The sequence below is a fragment of the Epinephelus lanceolatus genome, chromosome 3, assembly GCF_041903045.1.
Source record: "Epinephelus lanceolatus isolate andai-2023 chromosome 3, ASM4190304v1, whole genome shotgun sequence".
Taxonomy (NCBI): domain Eukaryota; kingdom Metazoa; phylum Chordata; class Actinopteri; order Perciformes; family Serranidae; genus Epinephelus; species Epinephelus lanceolatus.
In genome coordinates, this window is record NC_135736.1 from 46,412,757 (window position 1) to 46,435,152 (window position 22,396).

General features: G+C 39.9%; 2 protein-coding genes across 3 annotated transcripts in view; one reads left to right on the forward strand and one right to left on the reverse strand.

Moving 5' to 3' along the window:
• Positions 1-12,329, reverse strand: part of col9a1a (collagen, type IX, alpha 1a) — a 29,734-nt gene extending 17,405 nt beyond the window's left edge. Inside the window, exons 1-14 of the mRNA XM_033624348.2 lie at positions 12,121-12,329; positions 11,191-11,265; positions 10,121-10,159; positions 9,951-10,013; positions 5,893-5,946; positions 5,655-5,690; positions 5,343-5,366; positions 3,658-3,711; positions 3,384-3,437; positions 3,080-3,112; positions 799-855; positions 625-678; positions 331-384; positions 160-213 (exon numbers count right to left, since the gene is read on the reverse strand). Coding sequence (XP_033480239.2) covers positions 160-213; positions 331-384; positions 625-678; positions 799-855; positions 3,080-3,112; positions 3,384-3,437; positions 3,658-3,711; positions 5,343-5,366; positions 5,655-5,690; positions 5,893-5,946; positions 9,951-10,013; positions 10,121-10,159; positions 11,191-11,265; positions 12,121-12,195 — 726 coding nt within the window. The 5' untranslated portion in view covers positions 12,196-12,329. The remainder of the gene's footprint in view (positions 1-159; positions 214-330; positions 385-624; positions 679-798; positions 856-3,079; positions 3,113-3,383; positions 3,438-3,657; positions 3,712-5,342; positions 5,367-5,654; positions 5,691-5,892; positions 5,947-9,950; positions 10,014-10,120; positions 10,160-11,190; positions 11,266-12,120) is intronic.
• The window catches only part of hyls1 (HYLS1 centriolar and ciliogenesis associated), a 25,566-nt gene continuing 3,170 nt past the window's right edge, over positions 1-22,396 (forward strand). The window contains exons 1-7 of one of the 2 annotated variants that reach the window (XM_033624350.2): positions 1-396; positions 645-691; positions 16,149-16,286; positions 16,487-16,609; positions 16,769-16,845; positions 17,022-17,224; positions 18,339-18,394. In XM_033624350.2, coding sequence (XP_033480241.1) covers positions 16,187-16,286; positions 16,487-16,609; positions 16,769-16,845; positions 17,022-17,224; positions 18,339-18,394 — 559 coding nt within the window. In that variant the 5' untranslated portion in view covers positions 1-396; positions 645-691; positions 16,149-16,186. Of the gene's footprint in view, positions 397-644; positions 692-14,501; positions 14,685-16,148; positions 16,287-16,486; positions 16,610-16,768; positions 16,846-17,021; positions 17,225-18,338; positions 18,395-22,396 lie in introns of those variants that run through there. The other variant, XM_033624349.2, reaches the window with a different exon arrangement.

Genomic DNA, 22,396 nt, shown 5'->3' on the forward strand with positions numbered 1-22,396 from the left:
CTGATGAAGACTGTGAGCCAGAACAAGAAGATAATCAGTTTAAAGTTTAGACTCTTTAAGTGAAGTTATGTCATGGCCTGTGGAGCCAAACACTTTGGACATTTTTTAATTTTTAGTTTGTAACTCGTCTGCAGTGTGTGTGACGTCATGACCTCTTACCCTGTCACCTTTGGAGCCAATTATTCCTGGGAGGCCTCTTGGTCCACCTGGGCCCTAAAATTACTCAGCGGGTAGAGGAGAAGAGACAGAAATGTCTCATGTTAATATGTTTGGCTGTGAGGAGTCGTCTCATCTGAAGCATGTTGGGAGAGAATTTTAAAAATATTTTACTGGTAGTCCTTGAGCTCCAACTTCCCCCTGAAGTCCTTGTTCGCCCTCCTCTCCCTGAAAGAGAACGTAAGTTTTGTCATGCTGTGATAATCTGTTTTCATCATGTTCAGCATTAGACACATTTACAAAAGCTGCAGAGAAAAGAAACTGTTTCATGCCTTCAATAAAACGTTCTTGGCAACTAGCAGCATGTTTTATTCCCGACCCTTTGTGGGTCTCTGCATCTTCTCAATCAAGACCAATGTCTTTGCATGTTATCTGTCACAAGAATAAATCAAAGAGACAGGATGTTACCTTGTGTCCTTGTCTTCCAGGCTCACCAGATTCACCTTTAACCCCTTTGTGGCCCTACAGACAGGAGGTAGGAACAACCAGTTACATTTATCTATAAAATGCATTTAGCAATAAGTGTTACTGAGCAGCTAAAGCGAAAGAAAATAATATAATCAAAAGTGAAATTGTACTCACTTTCATGCCGGGGAGACCAGCATGTCCAGACAGACCAGAAGGGCAGGCGTTGGGACACTGAAAAACACAACAGCCTATTTGAGGTCATGGAAGAGCCCCGCCACCAGGGGGCTCCACTGTCCAGTGACCCCCTGACCTCCTTAAGCTAGCAGTAAGGGCAAATGAACAAATGCTGCCCTCTTTGCTACGAGCTGTTTCTACTTAACTGCAATTTTACTTGATTATGAGACAGTGTTCTAAAATATTTTAAAAACTACATACGCTCTGGTCAGCCATCAGCTTCAGAACATCACTGGATTTATTTACTGAAAGCCAGAGCTCAGTCATTAATGTCATATAGATGATAATCTGGATTTGGAAGGCTCATAATTTAGAAATATTTCACCCACAAAATATTAATTTGTAGATTAATTACTCGCCCATGTGTTGAACTGAAACTGTTTTTCGCATAGTGAACATAGAATCCAAGAATATTTTTTAAAGTTTTGCCCCCCTGAAAGTTGGAGGTTTGAATCATCAGTTGGAAACCCCACAGTTGACTGTTTTCTTCAGTCAGTGTGGAGTGTTCCTCTGGGGACATTTGGGTCCCCAGATTTGGCTGTGTGAACCCTTCCTTCCTTTCTTCTGTGCTTAGGAAGACAGGTTCTGCCCAGTAAGGCTCTGAAGTAACTTATCTTCTTCCTTCTGATTAGAAGTGGTGAATTTGTAGCTCACAGCAACTTAATACAGGACAGTCTCTGGCTCTTGTTTGATATCCAGTGTCGTCAAAAACTGTTGTTGCGAATTTCCAGTCTATAGTTAGCGCTGTTAGCTTGTTTATTATATTAACTGAATGTCACTGTCACACTGAACAGCTCACTGAACCCTGTTCAAATGCTCAAACTCTATCTGGAGAAAAAGGAATGAATAGTTGAATATTCATATTGAGTAGCCAACTCTGATTGAACATCATTCTGAGTTGAATATAGCCCTAGAATTCTTGATGAAATTAACTAAAAGGGGGCCGCGTTTAACATATGAGTAGTGTGCCTGCTTGTTTATTTGACAGAGCAGAGTTCAAATGCCAACACATTCTCACTCTGACCTCATGACATATCGACGTTTGGTCATGGACTTTCCACGTCGAATACAACATGCACAGTACCCTGGGTGTGCTGGTTATTGACGTTCTGGGGCGCCGTGTCAAGATACACTTCCGCTTTCACAGGAAATGTACTGTTTGCATACAGTCTCTTTCAAAATAAAAGCAGTACATCTGTACAACACTACGAATTGAATTACAAATTGACCCACATGGTTGGGTTTAGGCAAAAAGACCAGGGTTTTGCTTACAGGAAGTGAACACTGGCCTCCCTAGTGAAAGTCAGTGGTCGTTGGACCCATCCACCACATACTCGGACTTCTGCCACCTTAACTTTTGTCGTTGTCAGGTCACATTTCCACTGACACTGTTAAACAGTAATGGTAACCGGCCGTGTATGATGCCAAAAATGAAAGAACAGCTTTTCTGGTCGGTGTCTGACACCGGAAGTCACTGACCAAGTGCCGGATTTCACCAACTTTGGCGTGAGACAAGATTGCAAATGCGTGCACTTCCCAAGGGGAGCTACTTATCTGTGTGTGTGACACACAGATAAGTAGCTACATGCTAACTATTATTTCTATGTCACAAGTAACTTGAAACAAATTTAGGACGATAGGAGACGGGTTGAAATAAACTGAAATTTCCTTTTAATGCTGTTGTTAAGTGTGGTCCCCTTTTGTTTGAATTCATTAAGAATTTCTTCATTTTTTGATTCCTTGTTCACCGTGGAGGCATGTGAGAAAAACAAAGTCCTCCTCACTAACTCAACATAACTGATACGCAAATTATAATTTTGTGGGTGAAGCATTCCTTTAAATTTGTTGCTGGTTGAGTCTCAGATTTCTGAGCTCTTTATGAGCATTTGAACACAGCAGCTTGGCTTTTATTTTTCTGACAACACAAAAATAATTTAACTTTGACTGAAAATGCTCCTTTAAAGCATAAAATCAGATAATTACCCCGTACTAGTCCTTGTGGTCTCATGTCAGCCATGCTTATTGTTCTAATCTCTGGTTTATACTGATATTTCCTTCCTTTCTTTCCTTCAGCTGTGAATCATCCTGAATAGTCTTTATTCTTGCAGTTTATGTCAGACTGCACAGTTGTAGCATCATACCAAGCATTTGTATTCTGGAAAAGCAGGGTGCCATTTTCTTGAAATGGTTGTAAATGAATCTACTTTAGGATCAAACTTACCAGGTCCTCGCCTTGATACACTCCTGGAGGACCCTAGACAGAAAACACAATGTGTGTTGAGTTTAAAACAACTTAAAATCATTCATTTAGGTGATTTTCCTTTTGTCAACAGGCAAGAAACTCATCGTCCTAAAATATAAGTTGTTTTTTGTTGTCTAAAAATTGACACCGTCCAATCCAACCTTTATATTCATGCATCTAAAAACCCCACAGTGTCACACCGTCTCATTGAGAGCTGCCACATGACTTACTTGCCACCATAAAACACTGATAATAGTGTTAATACAGAAGCAGTGATATTTACCCGTGGCCCAGCAGCACCAGGAAGACCAACCGGACCTCTCTTGCCTCTCGCTCCCTGTAAGAGATATAAAGGAATCTTTATTAATACAGCATATGGACAAAAATCTTAAATCATAAAGCAGCATCAACAGCCACTCTTATCAATATATTTCTTATTTTTAAGTAAATATTTAAGTTCTCATGACATTAAGAAATAGGCTTATTTCTTACGTTTGTCATGTTTACTTGTGAATATAAACATGACAAACTTTAACTGAAATGATGAGTGCACTCACAGGTGGTCCAACTTTGCCCAGTTCGCCTGGTAGCCCGTCTGTACCTGGAATACCCTGTTAACAAACGACAAAACATGAACTTCTGATGAACAATCTGATGCAGTTAAACCTCTAAAACACAAATACATCTCTTGTACATAAATATATTTCATTAAGTATATAACTCTAGTCTACATGCTGTGATACTTTAAATAAATGCAGCCATGTTCAGTGGTGCAGGAAGTATTCAGATCTTCTAAGGTCCTCCAACCTGTTGTGCTTTTTATCAGTCTAGATTGTTTTGGTGTGAGTTGCCAAGTGGTGGTGTTATCGGCTGTAGACACGTCTGCCTTCCCTCCAATAGGCTGTAATGGAAATAGCGCCAAAAAATATATATATTTGAAAAACTTAACGGCAATGTTTCTTTCCAGAAATCACAGCCAGGTTTTACTCAAGTACATCCACCAATAGTATCACTGCCCAAAAGGAAGTTTGCATGTATTGCTAGGTCACATAGCTCCACTGAGCTTGCCAATGTTACAGCTCATTAATGTTTATGTCTCATGCTGTCATAAGCACGAGCCTCTCGTCCATGAGTAGATGCACTCTTCCTTCTGAATGCTGATACGGTTGGCAGGTGTAGTTCGGTAGAAAGAAAATAGTCCCTACATGAAACTGCTCACAACAAGGTCTGTGGATTATCTTAAGTGAGCAGGTCATGATTTCTGGAAAGAGACAGTAGCTATGTTTCCATCCAAAAGTGATTTGAATCATTGGGAAATGTGCATTAAAAGAAATACGAATCCTGTGTGTTTCCATTAAATGTATGGACTTTGGTGAAAACTACAAACTCGCACGAGTTTTCCGCAGAACCAGAAACAAAACAAGTCTCGCATTCTTCTTCTTCTATGTTTTCTGGCGGTTGGCAACCAGCTTGTAAATGCATTACCGCCTTCCCAACCCGGAGTGTGGATATCACCATGGAGAGAGGTGTGCTATGTCAGACTTAATTTGAACATAACTGTTTCCATCCCCTGTTTTGCGAATCAACATTTTTTCGAATCAACCAAAACCCGGCTAAAGCGAGCGTATTTTAGTTTGTGCGAATCAGGGGATTTTAATTCGAATTTTGGCGTTTCCATCATAATTTTCTGATACGATACTTCTAGATGCGCATTTAAACAGGCTGATGGAAACATGGCTACTGTTGTAGGATTTTTCAAAGGTTTTGGTTTGTTTTGTCGTGTCGTGTCGTGTCGTGTCGTGTTATGTTGCTCGTGCTTTGAGCACCACAAGGCAAGTGTCATCTAGTTCCATTATACTGGAGAGAGGCAGACATCTCTACAGCTGATATCTCCAACACTTGGCAACGTATGTTTGTGTTGGTACTGGTCCTTGAATCTGTCTTGCTTCAAGATACTGACAATTTATATTTCAAGAGAATTACATTTAAAAGGCAGAAATGAGACCAGTAACAATGAAAGGTAGCATTTTTGCAATGTGTAAATGACATCTCTTAAATTAATAAGGAAACATTGACGTTTCCCTGCTGTGGTTATGGTAATAATATCAGCAGCATATCCACAGCCTTAAAAGCGAACTTGTCACCACTGTGTTTAATTTACCCACACCTACCTGAACTGAACATGCTACCCCTGAGAGCACAGTGTGTGAGGTGTGATCACGTGTACTGTTCATATACTCACATCCAGCCCATCAGGTCCTACACCCTGTGAGAGAGAAATCATCATCAATTATTTAAACCCAGCAGTGATAACATGTAGAGATTATTTAAAACAAAATGTAAGCATTCGCTTGAAAGATAATATCACTTCTTTACTGAGCAGTTTATAATCTATAGACTTGAGTACAAATTGTATTATTGTGCATTTTATCCTTAACTTTCATTCTAACACCTATGCAGCCAGTATTTGCATAACTCACACAGCTTTGTAAAGAGTCTGCACTACTGATCAAAATGTAAATGTAATGTAACTCAGGTTAATATTTGTACTTACGGGCTCACCGGCAGGCCCACGTGGTCCAGGATCTCCCTGATGACAAACAAGAACAGAATCTGACATCAGAAATATCAACAGTGCAACAGTGAAGAACAATAAACATACATATACTCATATATATACACACAGGTTCTCAGAGGTTTGTGCCCTGCAGTGTGAGAGTTGGTGTAAGAGTTAGCTCTGACATTTCAACAGAAAGACTTAATTCAATAAAATATGGCGTTAATAAACGTACTTTTGGTCCTTTTGGGCCCACTGGACCTGGATCTCCAGGAGGTCCAACAGGTCCCTGCAAAGATAGATGACACAACATCCTTTCAAAAACAAACTAATGAAAAAAAATCTTAAAATACTGCACACAACACTTTCCTGGCACACAGACTTTTCATCTCCAAAGTAAACTTTTTACTGATATGATTCTTTTGGTGGTAGAAACCAGTGTAAAATTAAATGTAAATAAATAAGTGTAAATGTAAAAAGAGACCAAATACTGACACTGTTAATCACCCTTTCATTATGTAAGGGTGATTAACAGTGTCTGTAGTGTAGTGCAGTGTAGTGTCAGTATTCTCTATTTACATGCAAGTAAGTGGAAAATGTAGACTCTAACATCTTATATTGAGTACTTTGTCTTTTAACTTCACATATGTTTAATGTCTACCATCTATTGCTACTGCTGCACCGCAATTTCCCTCACGATAAATTACGTTTTATCATATCACTGTGTGTGCAAAGGGTTAGAACCACTAAATTATCAGACATCAGGAACGGTCACCATAAAACTGAGCTCACATGTCATCAGCAACAGAAAGGTCATCTGTTATTCACAACTTTGGTCTTATTTTTAATAACAATGATGGTACGTCACACTTATAAATTGCTTTTCAGAGTTCTTAAAGATGTTTTACATAGAGTAGGATAAATTCCACAAAGAGGGGGGTCAGCTACTGAAAATGCCCTGTCACCCCAGGTTCAGTGCTTGGTCCTGGGTATTTGAAGGAGCTGTCAGTTATGATGGTTGTAAGTCATTTTTGCAACATAGCAATAAACAACAAGCTACAATAAAGCCAGAACTGGTAAGAAACACAAAGAGTTAGACAGTCAGACAGTTTGTAGACAAGCCAACAGTTTAGCCAGATTAGCTAAACTGCTTACATAGTGTTCTTCTACCCGACCTGAACCCAACAGATCCAGATTAAGTATCTGAATTTTGGGTCATTTTCAAGTTAAGCTTTGGGCTCTGGACGGGTTCATGTTTCTCTATATTCAGATGTAATTTAATGAGGAAAATGTGTCTTTTCTCTCTCTGACTGAGCCACTCCTCTGTGTCCTCTGTGTGGGAAGAGCAAACAAGGCAGAGTATAATGGGAACCTGTCAATCAGCAACGAATGACAAATATATAGCTCCTGTCTCAGGTTGGCTTCAGGTCTGTTATCGTTAAACCCTTTCCATAGGAGTTCTCATAATGCTGTGTAAGCCTATCAATGCCAGGAGAAGCCCCCTGTATTTTGCAGTATACCGTAGTTTTGGTGTCGATCTCTGTGGGGACTTTCTCGTGCTGGTACACTGGAAGTGATGCATTTTACTTCAACCAGCAAGAGCTAAAGGACACAGGAAGAGGGGAGAGACCACAGAGACAGTGCAGCAGATATGTGGCGGGAGGTATTGAGGAAAATCCTAAGAAACGACCAAAAAAAGTCGTCCAAGTGGCAACAAAAAAAAATTGGCATTCAGGGGACGGATCAAAAATGACTTGAATAGAGCACTCCTGGGTGCAGGGGAGATGCGGTGAGCTCAGGTGCAGGTGTACGTTTTAAGTACGCAACAACTGTGTTTTCGTAATTACTCTCACTGCCAGGGGACCAGGGCGTTCTGGTTTCAGGCCCATGCAGATTTTTACCTTATCAGCAGTAGATCTCACATCTACAGCGACTACAGTGGAAACCAGTTTGGCCTGTAAACTAGGGGTGGGGGAAAAAATCAATAGAGCATAGTATGGTAATATTTTGCATGCCGATATTATATCGATAGATGGACGTCAAGTATCGATCTTTTATTATATATATTATTAGTTTTTGCAAATACGCATTTTAATACAACTTTTGGTACTAGAATAATAAAATCAGTTGCTTTTTCCGTCCACTAGATGGTGCTGATGTTTTTTTTCCTGGTGAGGTCAGCAGAGGTCTCAGTCAGCGGCATTTGGCGGGAAGTTCATCAAAACTAAGACAGAGGCACCTGAGAAGGAAATCAGAAATGCCCTGTCGGCGTTTGAATAGAACGTCCGAACTTATTTTGGATTTTTTCACACAGAAGGAAAGGAGGACTTGGATACGACACATGTGATTTACAGCAGTGTCATATGAGAGTAAAATACTCTGGGAATACTACGAACATGACTGCTCACCTCACACGCCACATCCAGAGTTAGCGTTAGCCGCTGAAGGCCAAGCTAACGCTGAACCCGCTCAGCCAACACTGGACAGACTTAGCTCAACAAAACTACCATCCAACTCTGAGAGAGCCAAGAAAACAACACAGTCCATCACCTACTTCCTGTGCAGAGAGCTGCGTCCACACAGCGCTGCTGAAAACCAAGGCTTTTGCTACATGCTAAAAACAGGTGAAGCCAGGTATGTGACTCTGTTCAGACAAGTTTTCACCGACACAGTCGTACCAAAGATCTACAGAGAAGTGAAGCCTAAAGTTCAGGAATCCTTGAGTACAGCAGGAAGGGTGGCGTTAACCTGTGACACCTGGACTTCAAGGTCTAAGTCAAGGTTCTCTCAGAGAACTGGTGACTGCTGTCTCATGTTCTTCAAACTACAGCAGTACACCAAAAACCTTGTTGTAACAGACAACACTTCTAACATGGATGTTGCCATGGATGTAGCGGGATACCTGCATGTAAAGTGTTTCACTCTGTCCCCACAGAGGGCGTTAAATATGCCCACAGTTCAGTCTGTCAGGTGTATGCAGCGTCTCTGACAGGTGTTATGACGGTGTTGCTCAGTCTGTCTGCTCTGTGTTACATTTTGCTGCAATAAAAATGATTCAAGTCGATGAACAGACTGACAACTTTATCTCATGAGGTAGAACTCATGTTGACAAAGTTTTCCTAATTTGCAGTTGGAAAAAAAGGTATTAAATCGCAATATATTTTATCACAATACTGTAAGCTGTGATGAATGTTTACCACAACCTCTACTTTCTCTTCCGAACATGTTTGACAAACCTGGTGGTTTTCCTTTCTAGTCTTCCAACCACTCAAAGCTTTTCACACCACATGTCACATTCATCCATTCACAGGTGGCAGCCGAGTGCCACCTGCTACTCAGTTCAACATTCACACACTCACGCCGATGGTTCCATCGTGAGCCATTTGGGGTTCTTGCCCAAGAATACTTGGAGGTGTGGCCTTCTTTCTATTAGCTCCTCCCCTCACCTGCCTCCTCTATATATAACCCTCAAAACACTCTCCACCTGGTCAAAGGCATCAGCAAGTAAAGGGAAGTGAAGACACCTCAAACCAAACAATCAGCCGATGACAGCAAAAAAGAGACACCCAAAAAGCATTTTAAACATCCCCCCTCAGATGGTGGTGTTAAAGGTTCTCCTTTCAAACCTGAAACATAGTCTGTCTTCTTGGTGCATTGCATTATGGTCTGTTTGATGTTAGAGAAACTCTCTCCACCTCTTCCCTCAAAGTACAGTTGTGCACTCTGGGTTCAAATTTTGGTGCTTACTCTCAGTTTCAGTCCACATGACGCTCTGAATCTGCCGGTCTGTTCTCGGCACCATCACCGCAGCAGACAGCAACACACTGAGTCCATTCTGCACCACCTTTACCCAACATACGGCTCTCTCCTGTCAGCCGTCTCTGGGCAGCCGATCCCCCTCTGCACACCCCTCCATCTCACACAAAAAGACCCCTGTTTCTGTCAGGAAGCGACTCGCGACTCTCCCCTAAAAAGCCAGATTGATTTATTCAAGGACTTTTTTTTCACTCAGTGGACGCCAAGACAAACTGCTCACACAGCAGCAGATCTGAAAAGCTCAGATCTTACAGAGATTCAATACATCCACTTGTTGGAGAGTTTAACCTTCGAGGCAGTGGCGTGACTCTTATCCACTGGATTAAAGCAGCTTCTGGATTCAAAACTCAACAGAATCCTTCGTTCAACAGTTTCTTTGCAAAGAGACGAGCTTCTAAAATGTGTCTGGTGGATGACCACTCAACCAGACACATCCCAAACCCTGCCAGTCTGTGCCTCACGTGTTGTTTCACTTACATCTGCTCCTGGAAGGCCTGCAGCTCCTGGAGCTCCGTCTTTGCCGTTATCACCGTCAAGACCCTGAAAGCAGAAGTTCACCTCATGTTAATGCTGTTGATCTGGATACAAGTCAGCATCAATTACACATTTCTGCTGCATGTAACAGGAGAAAATAAACGTCCACTCACTGGTCCGCCGTCCACCTTGGAGTCTTCTCCTCTGTCGCCCTGAAGATACATAAGGAATGTGTTCAGATGATGATGATGATGATGATTCAAATGAAAGAATTTGGAATTTTTTCAACATCCATGAAGTATTTCTTTGTTGCACGGGGCATAAGAGTAGATTTCGGAGGGGACGAAGAGATAAAGGTCCCCGTCAGTATTTAGAATATGTGCATTTGTCCTCTCAGTGAAAACCTTAGAAGAAATTAAAGACATTTCCACCACAAATTGGTGCAGAAAAGGCACAAATTGGTGCACAAAAAATCACCAGGCTGCAGTAAATTAATGTTTGATGCTTAAAATTTCCTGAAGGAGGACCTCCAAATGTCTATTTTCTGGGAATTTAGGAATTCTAATATCTAATAACCTGGCAGGAGTTAAAGTCTAAAATTTTAGGAAGTCTAAAACATGGTGGATATTTTATCGCCTGATCCAGTATATTTAGACTCAACATATTTAGATTTTGACTACTTTTAGTGTGAATGATTCAGGATATTCTCCAGGATTTTAAGCAGCATTTAGACCTTCACATTGAGAAAAATAGAATAACTAACGTTTTGTTTTTTTTGGGGTGGAATTGAACTCGTGGTCTTAGTATTACTAAAATCCTGGCTATGATCCTGTTATTGTGAATTCAAGAACAAAGAAAACAATTGAACAGGGTTTTGGAAGACCTGTTTTCACTCCATAGTGCAGCACTGAATCTTTTAGTTTATTTAAAACATATAAATTACGTCACTTATAGTTTGATATAACGAGCTGCTCTGTTTGGAGCACTTTTTTGCTCACTCATCAACACTTGTTTGTTAATTTATCTGAGAGGAGAAGCTGGTTTTTAAAATGTAACATCATGGTGCAGAGTCAGGATGAAGTCATGTGAGGACCTTTTTTTATTCCAAAGGACTTCATTGTTAAAACTCCGTCTTGTGTAAAACACTGGAAACCTGCTTCACCGTTCACTGAGCTGATTAACCCACACATAGCAGCTCTGACCCCCAACTGAAAACTGTGGTTCATGACTGAAGCAGACTCACATCAATGCCGTCCACTCCGGGAACGCCGGCTGCTCCTGGCGGCCCCTGGGGCCCTCTGGGACCGACCGGGCCCCTCTGTAGAACAAACACAAAAAGATATGTTTTTTTTTTTCCACTGAAATTCATCTCTTAAATATCATCCAGTGCTGCTGGTGCTGGTGGTGGTGCGAGGGGCAGCTCACACAGACTCTCATTGTTTGGCTGATGTGAGGGGAAAGGTCATGAAACTAAACCAGGTTTCCCATTATAGTCCCATTATACTGTCTAAGCAACTGCATGTGTTCGGATTACTGCTGCTGACTGGACCTTATTGGTGCCAGTTGTGTACACTGAGATAAATGGGCCACAGTTTTTAACAACTGCTAAATAAACTATGCATACATTTTTACATTTTGCTGAAAAAAAAAAAACCACCTTAAATTCACCAATTTCAACAGTCACATGCCCCATACTGACTTTATAAATGACTCATACCATAATGTGTAATGCCAATACATGCTGTTTAAGAACATCCAATACTAAAGCTGGAGCCCCTGAAGAGTGTCATAGGATTAAAGAATGTTTAATTAAAATTAATTTGAGCATTAGCATCTAACAGAAACACAGTTTTCACAGGGATAATATGATGGAAAGTACAGTACAGTAAACTAAAGTCATTACTGACCAACATAAAATAAGCTTAAAGTGCCAAGAGAAGTATAAAATATGTTAACACGACAGATTCAAAATAATATCACATATAGTGAAAATATGAACTTACTTTTAAGGATAATTCAGACACCTCGCATTCTCTGTCTATTATTATTATTAGGATACATAGGAAATAAAACATTGTTGAGTACAATAAGCTTTCTCTAAATGTCTATAGGACCCAGCACCTATAGGAATATTAGATGAAGGAGAGGAAAGAAGGAGCACCCATCTTCTCACCTGAGCCGAGCAAATCAGCACAATTTGCAGTAAAATCACCAGCAAAGACTCTCGATAGATCCTGGAGAGAGCCATGGTCCTCCCAGGGCCGAGGAAGACGCTAAAAGTCCCTTTTTCCCAGATTAGACGGGGCTCACGGACGGTCCACCTGTCTGTCTCCCCCCTGACTGAAACCCCACCGCCTGCTGGAAGGGGAGGATGTTAGAGAGTCCTGATTATTCATGAGGAGCTGAGGCTCTGCAGGAGGAGGAGGAGGAGGAGAAGGAGGACTTCTCAGCACAAACAGGGTGGAGTACCTTAAAATTAAACTAAATCTGATGACTGCAAGTACAGTAGAAACGACTGCGTGACAGAGAAGTGTTTGATATTGTCCTTAACCTGGCTTTAGGATGTGTAGCTTAGCTTTTCTAAACCATATTTTTGCTCTTTAAATGTTTGTATAATGGAGTTAAAAGTGAAAAGGGGGTCTGGGGAATTCAAAGTGAATAGTGTAATTAAATTATTGTCACATATTCAGTAACTTTCAGGTTTGTTTTTAGAATACATTTGTCATATATTGAAGATAAGACAATTTCAGTAACTGAAGGTCAGTGATAGAAGAAGTATTTCAATCTTTACGTAAAGGTCCTGCTTTCAAAACCTTATATAAGAAAAAGTATGTATCTGCAAAATGTAGTTAAAGTAAAAGTATCCATTGTGCAGTAATGTTCCCTCTCAGTGTTTTGCTGTCATATCTGATGTTTTTGGACGAACAGTACGGCTGCATCAGGTTGTGTTAATTTTATCTCCTTTATATACTGTTGGATAGTTTAATCCACAACATATTCTTTAAGGGACTGTTTGTTATTTATGAGGGGGAAGTGGGTGGTGCAAAACAGAGAGGCACGTCAAATAATTTTTAAGCGCTGGGAACGGACTTATGTTTTTTTTATTTTGGCATAGGGGAGGGGCATACAAATTTAAATGGTTGTATTTTGTATTTATTTTACCACAGATTTTTAAGGAAAGATTCCTTTTTAAGTTTCTGATTTTTACGAAAGATAAAGAAAAAAAACATGCCTCCCAAACCAAAGGCATTTTTCTTAAAAAAAAAAAAAAGTCATAACCATGAACTGTAAAAACAGAAATGATATTTTATTAATTTTATTATCATTTTTAAATATCTGACAGGCCTTTGGATACGTCATGTGTGACAACAAAAAACGAACAAACAAGAAATCAAAAAGAAACAAAAAGAAATCTGAGCTTAAAAATCTTTTTGTAAAATTTTGCCAAAAATAAAACATTTGCATGGACTAAGCAGCAAAAAACCAAGGCTTTTTTCAACTGCAGATTTAGTCTTTAACTTTTAATTAACATCAAAGGATACTTTTTAAAAATCTATTAACTAATTTATGTTGTTTGGGGGGGGGGGTCATGCATTTTTCGCCTGTCACTCAGGGAGGCTGAAGGGAAAATATTTGTAACTTCAGGGAGGGTCAGTAAAAAATAAAATAAAAACAAAGAAACACCCCTGCCACCCACTCCTCTGATAAGTAAAGAACAGTCCCTAAGATCATCATATGTTTAATCACAATATGATTTGACAATATCCCTGGGAGAGACTTGTGTTGAATTGGCTACTCATGTAAATAAAGAGACAGGGGTATAGAGGAGATCATTTAACATACTTCTTAACAGTGGAGGAAAGTACAAGTACATTTACTTAAGTACAGCACTTTGAGATACTTGTGCTTAACCTCAGTGACCTATTTCCATTTTATTCTAGTTTATACTTCTACAAGTTCAAGGAAAAACATGTCATTGCTGATACTCGTGCACTTTTAATTGAGTGTATTTTTTTTGTGGTAGAATGTAATTAAATTAATTTACTCAAGTCCTGTAGCCTACTTATTAAGTAGCCTGCAAATTTGAGGTACTTGTAATTTATATGAGTATTTCCACTATACTTTACACCTCTATTTCATTTTGTAGGCAAATATTGAACTTTTTACCCGACTACATTTATCTGACAGCTTTCAGCTTCTTTTCAAATTTAAATTATTAATACAAAATACAAATTAACTAATAAATATTGATATATTAATGATTAAAATAGTGTGTATTATTGTGGTATGTACCATTCTGCATAATGAGTAGGTTACTTTTGGTTGCTACTTTAAATATATTTGATGCTAATACACTTGTACTTTACAATTATGAATGCAGGACTTTTACTTGTAGTTTAGTTGTTTTTTTTACTGTGGTACTGCTACTTTTATTTAAGTAAGTAAGTCTTCCAACACTGGTTGTTCTAGTACCAAACTGCTCCTGCTGCTCTCCAGCCGAGTGGTGGCGCTGCAATATAAGCACGCCAACCTCTAATAACTACAACGAAGAAGAATTGGACCGGAAGTTCAATGAGGGCGCAAGCAGGCGTCGTTTTCAAAGCTCGTTAACGGTTGTTGTCTTGGTGCTCTGTGTTCCCGACCTGTAAACAATAAAACACAAGCGCTACTTAACAAACATTACCGGTAACGTCACCGTGATGAGTCCACCGTGAGAGCGAGCCGGCCTCCGTGCAGGTGAGAAACTTACCCGTTAAATATCTCTTCATAGTTAGCATTGTTTATATTAACTGCCTGTTTAACTGCTAACTGTTAGCTTAACGTTAGCTCGCTTCCGTTTACTTTTGCGTTTGAGAAAGATATGCCGAAGCCCCTTCAAAAATCTGTCGCTTTAGGATTGACTCGCTTGCTGCCTTGCTTTAATTATTAAGCTGATATTATTCAAAAACGTTTGGGTTCAGTAAAACGTTAAAGGTTTATCGATAAATTCGGCTTTCACTGGAGCCACGACTATCTTTGTTCTGTTTAAAGAGCAGCTGGTAAAGAGTTCACAACGTCCCTGTATTGTTAACTATACATTTGTATCAGCGAATACTGATATGTAAAGTAGTAACCATTAATTTTAGACATGTTTCGTCTTTCAAGCAAATTTAAAATTATTACTAAAGGCATATTAAATTGTTAATTTAGTGAACTGAGTTTGCCTTGAAGCAAACCTGTTTTCTGGTGCTGTTGAGTTGCATCGTGTCAAACTGAGGGGGTTATACTTATATTAATAACGGTGAATTATTTACACTAATCAGCCAAAACATTAAAACCACTGTCAGGTGATTACAATGCCATGTTCTGCTGGGAAACCTAAGGCCATGGCATTTATGTGGATGCCACTTTGACAGGTTCCACCCATCCAAACACTATTACAGACCACGTACACCCCTTAAAGGCAATGGCACTCGTTGATGGACACAGGACCTCTTAAGGTGTCCTGTGGTGTCTAGAATCAGGGCCTTGGCAGCGGACTCTTTGAGTCCTGTGGGTTGTGAGGTGGGGTCACAGCACGTCCCACAGATGCTCAATCAAATGGGGATCTGGGGAATTTGGAGGCCAGGTTGACCCCTTTAGCTCTTTGTTGCATTAATGGGGCCATTCCTGAGCAGTTTTTGCAGTGTGGCATGGTACATTGCCCTGCTAGGGGGCATCACTGGCATTTGGGATGCAAAGATGTTTGGGTGGGTGGTGCGTGGCAAAGGATATCCACATGAATGCCAGAACCCAAGGTTTCCCAGCAGAACATTGTATTGTAAAAGAGGTGATCGAAGATATTCATTTCACCTGACAGTAGTTTTAAAGTTTTGGCAGATCAGTGTGTACCATCTATCTTTTTCACCTTAACTTGATTTATTTAGGAATCTACGAAACACTGAATTCAAGGCATAGCATGATGAAGTGAGAATACTTATTTCCACGGTGGTATCAAAATGTTAACAGACATAAAACAATAAAATGTTAGAAAATTATGTCTAAACTCAAGAATACCCACACCAAATCACATAGATACAGTTTAAAACGTTGACAACTTTATTAAAAGCATATTAATAGCCTGTCATCACCTTACTCCATCCTCAAAGAAGTGTCTCTTGTTCTTCTTCATATCTGTTTTATATTGTTGTATTATGTATATTGTAATGTCCCCCCCTTCAGGTTTTATGCTACCTCACTGACTTGAAACTGAAAATAATATGGACAACCTGGATTTCTCAGAAGAGGAAATTCAAGAACAACTGGCGATCCTGGGCTACAAAAATATACCAAAACACAGACTGCTTGAATTCAAGCAAGGTTAGACTCTGCAGCATGAATAAAACTAAATGTTTATCTTGTGCATTGGTGTTAAAAATAATTTTAAATCAGTATACCATAGGGTAAATCTCAGTTTCATTTCAAGAAATGGTCGAAGACAAGGAGAAAAGATAATTTGGACATTGGTAATTTCTGTGTTTTAACTTAAAGGATTAAGCTCTCTCGTTATTTAATGTCAGATCTCGAAGAACTGGTTCGACGCGAAGAATGGAAAAGCCTGGCCTCGTCCACTCAGATAAACTCTGACAAATCTCAGGTGGCCACATCTCAGCCGAGTCCTCCTGCCTACACCAAAGAGAAAGGTCAGGGCACTTATCTCACTGTGGGAAAATAATAGTAACTGTAATTATTATAATAATAACACTTTTCTCTAAACAAATATCATCAGTCAAGTGTAACATTTTAAGATTTTCCATTTAATGTCGTGTCTTAACTAATGAAATCTGTGTTTTACTTCACAGTTAGTCGTCAGTGCTACTTTAAAGGTTCTGGTGAAGGGTTTTTCTTACATACCGGACAACCTGGCAATGGCAGACAGGTAAGTGTTAACCACACATTACTCTTATTTTTCTTTTATCTGGTGTTTCTCAGACAGTAATGACAACCCTTAGGTTTTAGTGTCAGTCCCTCAGAAACAAGTGTGAGGGCTTCTTTGTGGAGGCCCCGTTTTGTAGTGACATTGAGCTATTCAGAAAGACTATTATGTTTCTGTAGGTGCTTATAGCACAGGTACCCTGTGACTTGTACGCTCAACACTCGGTGGCTCTGAAGCTGCAGCTGCCTCCAGGTGCTCCCAGCAGGCTGCATGTGGAGCCAGATCCAGATCCTGACGACACCTTCGACCCACCGCTCACCGACAGCTACACATCCACTCCTGACTCCCACAGGGGACGCTTCATCAAGAGAAAAGTCCTGAGGTAATTTTAAAGACTCATGGGTGGGTCTGTGTCTGTTCATTCAGCTGCTTTTTTACTCCCGCCCAACGCTGCTTCGCAGCTTTAATTCATTTATTGTTTTGTCAAGTTTAAAGTTTTTTTAAAATTCATTCCATGTATGAAAAATAGAGCTCAATGCAGTATTGTTTATTTTAGGATTGTTTATTTTCAAACAAATCATAAAAAAATCTGATATGTAAAGAATGAAAATCTGAGTGTAATAAATGATCTGAACTTGTGCACATGGCAGAGTCAGACAAAGTTGCTCAGATATCTCCAACAATTTAACATCACAGTTCATCTGCCAAATGCAGCTACACTAAAGATTTTACAAAAAAGATGAAAGATAAACATAGAGATCTCAAGGTGCAGACTCACAGGATCAACATGTAACAAAAAGAGAGAGAATTTAAAACAATCACATTTGAGATATCGCTCTGTGGCTTCCTTTTATTTTTAAATTGTGCACTAAAAATTATTCGGACTGATCATTCCACTCATCAACTCCTCTACAGTCTAAAATAATGAGTGTGCACTGTCCATAAAGACAATCACAACACATTTTTATTTCCATCAAATTTTCGGTAAATTGATTGTCAGTAAAATGTCAATAACAATGATTAAAAACCTATCAAAAGCAAAACCTAAACTGCTGTCTTAAAAGTTTTTTGTCTGACTTGCAATCACAGAAATCCAAAAGTATTCTGTTTATAGTGATTATAAAACTGTAAACTGCAATGTTGAAAATGACTTTGGTATTTTTATTTAATAAATGACAACAATGAATAATTCATCCAAGTTGTTGCTCACTTTCTGTTAATCAAATTGAATAATTCATCACTTTAGCAGTGGTAAACAGAAACAGGGAATGAGTCACACATTGAATAAAGACAAGTATTTAAAGTAGATTTGAACTGACAACAGAAGATTTTAATTAATCATGAAGTGACTTGCCACATGAAGAAAATCAACCGTCTTTAAAAAAAGAGGGAGAGCATCCATTTTGTCTTCACTGGGGCAAGCCAGCTCTTTACTTCCTAGAAATATCTTCTTTTCTGGAAATGTGACAATAACACTGTTTTTTTTCCACCTACAGGAAACATAAAGGACAGTCTCTTGTCTGCGATGAATCAGTCTACAGTGAAGACTCAGGTGATCTTAACTTAACTTTAATCTTCTCTTCATCTGTTTGGAGTCTCTGTTCTATAATATTAATAATAATAGTAATCTTTATTTACTGAGGATACAAAGTGTGTCACACAAGGCAGTTTAACACTAATAAATTTTAAAATCATGTAACATTTTTGTCAATTAGAGAACCTTCAACAAAATACATTCACTGGATCAGCGTAAAATAGACGATTGAAGTAAAGTAATTCAAAGTAAGTCAGTTAAAATCAATATAAGCTCCCTGTTTTTAAGAAGAGATTTAAAAGATGATACTGACTGTGTGTCCTAAAGTTAGAGATGCACCTTTTAAAATCTCTAAAAATACTGTTATAAAAATAATGGTTATTTTAATCAATCTGTTTTTCTGGAAATATACAGGAAATTATATGCAGTTTATTATATGCACTTTCAGCTTTTCACCTATTTCAAATATTTTTTGTCCCACAACAAGGAATTATTTTTGCAGAAACAGCATAATAATATTTAACAAGAAACACAATAAAAACACAAACAAACTGAATATTTAGGTGTCCTTGTGGTCGGGTAACTACAACATCACAGAGTTGAATTCCTGTCACTCTTCTCTAAAATGTATTTACAAAATATGGAATCAAATGGAGTAAACACAAAGAAGCAGAGATGTAATCCCGTTGGTCACCAGCAGTTTGAGCTGTCTCAGCATTGAGACGTGGCCGAGCAGAAGAGGAAGCTCCTGGATATCAGCTTAATCCTCTTAGCTCCTTCGTTAAGCCCTCTGCCTCCACAGATCACACACCTCAGCAGGAGTGCAGGTCGCCAACATGTACAAAACATACGGCAGTCAGTGGGACAGAGAGAGCGAAGGCGGCGATAATTCTCTCAACTCCTCTTTTTGGTCCGATGGAGAGCGTCAGGAAGACGAGGAGGAGGTGAAGATTGAGCGAGTAATCAGCAAAGAGGACTCCAAAACTGTTGGCAATGCAGAGGACACTTACCAGAAAGCCTCAGAGGAAGAGGAGGTGGGGCGTGAGCGAGTGATCGCCGAGGAAGGCTCTAAACCTGTCAGTGGTTCTGGGGGTCCTCACCAGGAGGAGAAGATTGAGCGATTAGTCGTTAAAGAAGAGCCCAAACCTGTTGCCGATTCTGAGGAGTGTCAAGATGAGACGTCAGAGGAAGAGGAGCTCAGTGAGGAAGAGTCCAAAGCTGTTGGGGATGGAGAGGACGCTTACATGGAGGATTCAGAGGAGGAGGAGATTGGACGAGTGATCAGTGAAGAAGACTCCAAATCTGTTGCCGTTTCTGAGGGCTCTTACACGGAGGCTTCAGAGGAGGAGGTGGACAACAGTGAGGAAGACTCCAAGCCTGTTGACGATACAGAGAACTCTTACACGGAGGCTTCAGAGGAGGAAGAGGAAGAGACTGAGCAAGTGTGTGGCAAAGAAGAGCCCAAACCTGTTGACGACACAGAAGACTCTTATGCGGAGGCTTCGGATGAGGAGGAAGAGGAGGAGACTGAGCGAGTGATTGGCGAGGAAGACTCCAAAACTGTTGGTGATTCCGAGGACTTTGACCATGAAGCTTCAGATGAGGAGGAGGAAGAGGAGGAGAACGACGTGGAAGACTCCAAATCTGTTGGCAATACCGAGGAGAACAACGAGGAAGAATCCAAACCTAGTGGCGATGCAGAGGACTTTAACACTGAGGCTTCAGAGGAGGAGGAGACTGAGCGAGCAGATGGTGAAGAAGACTCCAAACATGGTAGCAATAGTGAGGACTCTTCCCAGGAAGCTTCAGAGGAGGAGGAAGAGGAGGAGATGGGCGAGGAAGACTACCAACATGTTGGCGATGCAGAGGACTCTTCCCAGGAGGCTTCAGAGGAGGAAAAACCTGAACTGAACGACCAGGTCAACATCAGCAGGGAGAGCTTGGAACGGGGAAGTAAGGATGACGATGATGATGATGATGATGATGATGATGATGATGATGATGATGATGATGAGGAAAGCTGTAGCAGCAGTTCTGATAGTCCAGCTCCGAGTCTGATGACCTCTGGCTACGGCACCTACAGACCAGAGGAGGTGGAGGGAGGAGACTACAGAGACGACCACACTATAACGGAGTTCGATCAGGACAGTCGGGGAGATCTGTCTGAGATGAGAGAGGACGAAGAGGAGGACAGTCGTTCGCTGTGCAGCTTCAGCGGGTTTGACATCGAAGCCACAGAGCCAGACTACCACGAGACTCGTCCACTCAGCATGTTAGCGAACACCAAGCCTGAAGCTAATGTGCTGTGTAGAAATGATGATCTGCGCATAAAGGAGGACGACACAGAGGTGAAATTAGAAGATGAAGACCAGTCAGATGAGGAGAAACTTAAAGCTCTACATGCAGCGTCTGAAAAGAAGGTGACAAGTGCAACATCAGAGGAACAACGTCACATCGCTGTGGCTGAAGAAACATTGGATTGGAAGCCTTTGCAAGGTGGGAGTGATGATGTTGGAGGGGGAAAACTGTGTGAAAGGCTTGAAGAAGAGAATAAAGAGAAAGAAGTTGAGGACAAACGGGAGTTGGAGGATCCAGACGAATCTTCAAGCAACAAAGACATCAAGTTTATTGACTCCAAAGTGGATTTCAGCCAAATGTCGTACGACAAGATGTGCGAGGAGTGGGAAGGAAACCTCAGACAGAAGAAGGGTAAATGGTTTCCTGTCTGTGTTGGCAACATTTTGGCTTTCTCGAGGCTTAACAATAAGCAAAAAAAGCTATTAATTTCCACGGGATTTTAATTTAAAAAGCCACTGTAGAGGAGCTAAAGAGTTGCATGTGGGTCCAGAGCCGCAGGTTGCCCACCCCTGAGCTAAGATATGAGCTCTCTTCCTTCTTATCTCAGTTAAAAGTTGCACATGAGCAGTAATGATTGAGCAGTCCCAAGAAAATGACGGCAGATAAAGACAAAGTTCATAACCAGATTCGCCAGCGAGCATTTCAGTTATCTTGGCAACGGGAGTTTAGCTGGGTGACATTAGAGAATGTCGGCAAAACCCCAGCTATGAACTGCAGTTTGTCGAGAAGTGTGAGAGCAAGGCGAATAAAATGGTCATTTTCATGACGGTTAACTTTAGTTTTTGTTGTTTAATAACTAGTAATAAATAGAACAATTTGTATAGGGGCAAGTAAAACTGACTTTGGGCAAGTAGATTCTTGACCCAAGTAATAAAAAACATTAACATTGAACCCTGTATCACTGTTTTCTAAACTTAAACTTCGAAAACTTGTCTATTAGGATATGAAGTTGTTAAAAGGCTTAAATTCTTTGTCCTAAAACACATCGCTGAACAAAATACACTTTAAAAAGTGCCTACTTTCTGGAAGGAAGTTACCTCTGATGGTATTGTGTCATTGACGCAGGGTCAAATTGAAAAATGGCCCCTGTCCTTTAATTTTCCACTTGACCTGTGTGTAAAATGCAGAGCAGATTTAGATAATTTACAACAATGACTCTTACTGATTTTTTTGTTGTGCTTCTGTAAGATTCAGGATGATCATCTGTTTGAACTCTTGTCATTTGAAAAACATAATGCAGTTAAAAGTATTATTCATCCTACTTTAACTGCATCTCCTTTGAGTGTTTTACTGAATTTCCTACAAGGTGCTTTTTAATCTACCAAAAGAGAATTATTACAAATAACCAAAAATTCAGGTGATAATCATCAACTCACATTATTTAAAATTCCTTTTGATCTTTTAAGTCACTTTTTTTTTTTTTTTTTTTTTTTTTGGGACAATTGATTGTTAGCTTTTTGTACACATTTTTAGTTACAACATGTCAGAAGTAAATGTGATTTTTCTATTGTTGAAGCGAGTGCTAAATGTGACACTCATGTTTCTTTTTGTACCTTAATATTTTTATTATTTCACGTCCATGTGATTCTTAAAATGACATAGTTCAGTTGTACTGGGTAAACTTGAGAAGTTACCAGCACAGAATCAAAAGGTAAAGTTTTG